This window comes from Nannospalax galili, unplaced genomic scaffold (assembly GCF_000622305.1).
Source record: "Nannospalax galili isolate Female #2095 unplaced genomic scaffold, S.galili_v1.0 scaffold101, whole genome shotgun sequence".
NCBI classification, from domain to species: domain Eukaryota; kingdom Metazoa; phylum Chordata; class Mammalia; order Rodentia; family Spalacidae; genus Nannospalax; species Nannospalax galili.
In genome coordinates, this window is record NW_008345700.1 from 956,601 (window position 1) to 961,327 (window position 4,727).

Genomic DNA, 4,727 nt, shown 5'->3' on the forward strand with positions numbered 1-4,727 from the left:
TATTTTATAGGGTCTCCCTATAGCCCCAGCTGGCCTGGAACTTGCTAGGTAGACCAGGCTGGCCTCAGTCTCACAGAGATCTGCCTGTGTGTAGCTCTGGCTAGGGAGGAACTCACAAAGATCCACCTGCCTCTGCCTCCTGGTGCTGGGATTAAAGGCGTGTGCCACCACGTCTTGGCTAGGGAGGAACTCACAAAGATCCACCTGCCTCTGCCTCCTGGTGTTGGGATTAAAGGCGTGTGCCACCACGTCTGGAGACAATAGTACTTTTACATCAGATTAGAAAATGTTGGTTGGGGCTGGGAATGTAGTTTAGTGAAAAACAGCACTTGCCTAGCATGCATGAGGCCCTGGGATCAATTCCCAGCACTATGAAAGAGGAGAGGAAGGAAAGAGGGGAGGAAGGAAAGAGGGAGAATCATCACACAGGAAAACAAAGAAGTCTCTGGCCCGGCGTGGTGGTGCACACCTTTAATCCCAGCACTCGGGAGGCAGAGGCAGAGCTCTGTGAGTTCAAGACTAGCCTGGTCTACATAGTGAGTTCCAGTTCCAGGCCAGCTGGGGCTACAGGGAGACCATCTCAAGAAGACAAAAAAAAAAAAAAAAGTCTCTGGAAGAATCATGACTGAAAGTATGAGTTCATGTATCAAGTGACCAAACTGCTCACGTGACACCTGGGTTCAGGGTTCAGGGTTCCGGTACCTATCACCATCAGCTCAGCACCAACAAGGGTACCTACCGTTTGCCTACAAAGGGGCCTGGTTAGAATCACTGCGAAAAAGCTTAGGGGTAAAATTCATTTTCTTTTTTGGTGCTGGGAATCTAACACAAGGGCTTGTACGTGGTAGACATGCGCTCTACTGCTGAGCTACGTTCCTGGGCAAAATTCATTTTCAATTTGCTTTTCTCTCCAAATCCTTTCTGGCCAACTTGCTCTGCATTTGACTGGAGTTTTGCTCAATGCTTTGGGGCCGACAGAGCTGTACCCTAACCTCTGTAGTATCAGCCTCAGCAGAAAAACTCCACCCCAGTCCCATCCCTGGCCCCTGAGTAGTTAGGGAAGGGTCAGGGACAATAATCCAGAATCCCTGCAGCCATGTGCCACCCACCTCGCTGTAGTCCTGCACATCCTCCTTCAGCAGCTCCAGCTCCTCCTTCTCCTTGGTCAGGGACTTCTTCTGCTCCTTTAGCTTGGAGCAGGCGTCGCTGAGCACGTCGATTTCCTCTTTAGTTATCTCTTCTCCCTGGAAAGAAATAGCAGACAAACCTAAGTGAAGGGAACAGACGGCTTCTGTCCCTGAGAGTTCAAAGCTTCTGTTCACATCACACAGGCCAGAGCTTGGGGACAGACTCAAATGCACTGGAGCTCAAATTAGAACATGCTGGTTATGGCACCTCCATTTGTGCTCTTCCCAGTGCCACCCAGCCGCACACCTGAGTGTGTAGTCTGGTGAGTTGTAACCTGTATGTGTACCTGTGAAACCTACACTGTAGCCAGCAGAGCCAGTACTGACTATCCCCAAATGCCCCCTCGTATTCCCCAGGGTTCTGCCCCTAAGCAACACTGACCTGCTTCCTGCTCTACAGGACAACCTTTGTTTTCTGGAATTTTACAGGAGAGGAATCACGGGCTCAGTCTCTTTCACCCAACTTGCCTGTTTTGGGATCCATCATGTGTTAAGGAATGCACTTCTAGTGCTGGACCCAAAACAGGTTTGCATCCTTCCTACGGGCCACGACAGAGGCAGCTACTGTGAATGCTGGTGCACAGTCTTTGGTGGGGCGACGGCCAAGAGTGGACTAACTATCAACAGGGCGCTGGGGGAGGGGCAGGGTGAGTCTGGTATTTTGGGAAATAATCAAATTGGTTTAAAGCGATCTACATCCTCCACATCGTCATCAACACTGGGGGGGAACAGTCCACCTGTTTTCTGCTTTCACAGTACTGGACACTGAACCCAGGCCCTCATGCATACCATGCAAGCATTCTGAAACTGAATCACATCCTCAGTCCAATTTTACTTTTATTTTGATAGGTTCTCACTAAATTGTGCAGGCTACCCTCGAATCCACCACCCTCCTGCCTGAGCCTTTCTTTTTTTTGAGATAGGGACTCACTATGTATCCCTGGCTGCCTGGTTGGCCTAGAACTTGGTATGTAGACCAGACTGGCCTTGAACGAAAAGATTCACCTGCCTCTGCTTCCCAAGTGCTGAGATTAAAGGAGTGTGCCACTATATCCCACAAAGGTTTTGGTGTTCCCACATGGAGAGTCAAACCTGGTGCCTGTCTCTTAAATAGCTTGAATTACAAGCCCGTGCAACCAGACATAGTGTAGTATGCTTCTAAAATTAAACTATTTGTCTTCCTTTTTTTTTTCATTTTAAAAAACATTTTTAAAAAATTTTATATGTATGCATGTGTTGCCTGCATGTAGGTCAGTGCACCCATGTCATGCAATGCCCATGGAGGTGAGAAGAGGTTGTCAGATCCCCTGGGACTGGAGTTGTTAGCTGCCATGTGGGTACTGGGATTCAAACCTGGGTCTTCTGCAAGAACAACCAGTGTTCTTAACTGCTGAGCCATCTCTCTAGCCCCTGTCTTCCTATTTAGGTCATGAGAGTTCTTTTTATTTTTATTTTTTTATTTTATTTTTTGGTCTTTTTTGAGACAGAGTCTCCTTGTAGCCCCAGCTGTCCTGGAACTCACTATGTAGACCAGGCTGGCCTTGAACTCACAAAGATCCACCTGCCTCTGCCTCCCAAGTGCTGGGATTAAAGGCATGTGCCACCACAACAGATGAGAGTTCTTTTTTAAAAAAATTTAAAGAGGGGGCTGGAGAGATGGCTCAACATTTAAGAGCACTGGCTGCTCTTTCAGAGGACCCAGGTTTGATTCCCAGTACCCACATGGTGGCTAACAACCACCCAGTTAACTCCAGTTCCAGGGAAATTCGATGCTCTCTTCTGACTTCCACAAGCATTACACGACATGGGTGCACTTACATACATGCAGGCAATACACTCATACACGTAAAATAAATTAATTTTAAAAATTTAAAGATGAGACAGGTGTGGTGGCGCACGCCTTTAATTCCAGCACTCAGGAGGCAGAAGCAGGAGGATCTCTGTGCGTTCAAGGCCAGCCTGGTCTACATAGTAAGTTCCAGGACAGCTGGGGCTATAGGAAGACCCCATCTCAAAAAGACCAAAAAAAAAAAAAAAAAAAAAAAATTTAAAGATGAGGTTAAAGAAATGGCTCAGGGGTTAAAAGCACTGCAGAGGACCCAGGTTTGATTCCAAGCATCCACAGGGTAGCTAACAACCTCTGTATCTCCAGTTCCAGAAAATCTGATGCCCTCCTCTGACCTTTGCAGACACTGTATGACACAGGTACACTTACATACATGCAGGCAAACACTCATACACATAAAATTGAAATAAATAAATTGAAAAAATTTAAGCTCTATCATCTATCTATCAATCAATCAATTCATCCATCCATCCATCCATCTATCCGGTATATGGAGTGTGCTTGCATGAGTTTAAGGGTACCACATGCATGCAGGTTCCCATGGAGGTCAGAAGAGGGAGTTGAAACTAGAGTTACAGGCAGTTGTGAACTACCCGAAGGGGGTGCTGGGAACCGAACCCAGGTCCTCTACAAAAGCAGTAAGTGCTCTTAACTCCAGAGCCCAGAACCATCTCTGTAGCCCTGTGAGAATTCTTCTTTAAAATTTATTTTAGATAGGGTCTCAGGTAGTAGAAGCTGACCTGAGTGCTGTGTGGTAAGGCTGGGTCTGAGATCCAGCTGACAGTTCTTCCTATATTCTAGAAACAAGTTTTTTGTCTTGGGTATTTTGCAAACATCTCCCTAGAGCTTGTTTACTCATTCATTACCTTAAGGGTTTTTTTGAAGCAAAGCTTTTCAATTTTGATAACTGGCTTCTTTTACTAAATGTTCATGTTTTTATATTGTACTTAAGAAATTTATGCCAGGTGTGGTGGCATAGACCTTTAATCCCAGCACTCTGGTGGTAGAGACAGGTGGATCTTTGTGAGATTAAGACCAGCTTGGTCTACATAGTGTGTTCCAGGCTAGGCAGGGCTAGAAAGCAAAAAACAAAAACAAAAAAGAGAAAAAGGTTTCACGGAGTACCACAGACTTGCCTTGAACTTGCAGCAATTCTCCTGCCTTAGCCTCCCAAACGCTGGGTTATAGGCGTGAGTTACCATCCTAGCTCTTCTAGGGTGTGTATATGTATGGGCCTCCACTGTGACCTGCACCTCACCTTCTGGCCTGGCTCTCTGTCTCTTGTGCTGTAGTGTCTAAAAGCTTTTATTGTGGAGCCTTTGTCCACCTCTGCTTGCTGGGCAGCTGGACAACACTGCTGGCCTGAGCAGTGGTCATAGGGCTACCAGCCTTGGCCCTACAGTGCCACTGTCAATGTGCAGTTCCGGCTTGGTGTCCCAGGTATTAGTATACCCTTTCACTGTCTCTCTCCAGATTTCACAAAGTAGACAGTTATTTGGAAAGTAATATCACAATAAGAAAATTTTTAATTTATTTTAACACATGAATGCAGGTGTTTGCAAGTCCTGGAGGATATCAGATCCCCTGGAGCTGGAGTTACAAGCAAAGGTGAACTATCAGATGTGGTGCTGGGAGAAAGCGTTAAGCTCTCTCCAAGAGCACTAGAGCTTCCACTACCCTCCTTCCCCCCTCCC

General features: G+C 46.6%; 1 protein-coding gene across 1 annotated transcript in view; it reads right to left on the reverse strand.

Annotated features, from left to right (window-relative positions):
* The window catches only part of Letm1 (leucine zipper and EF-hand containing transmembrane protein 1), a 48,041-nt gene that overhangs the window by 6,881 nt on the left and 36,433 nt on the right, over window positions 1-4,727 (reverse strand). Inside the window, exon 11 of the mRNA XM_008841833.2 lies at window positions 1,110-1,244. Within this exon, the coding sequence (XP_008840055.1) occupies window positions 1,110-1,244 (135 nt within the window). The remainder of the gene's footprint in view (window positions 1-1,109; window positions 1,245-4,727) is intronic.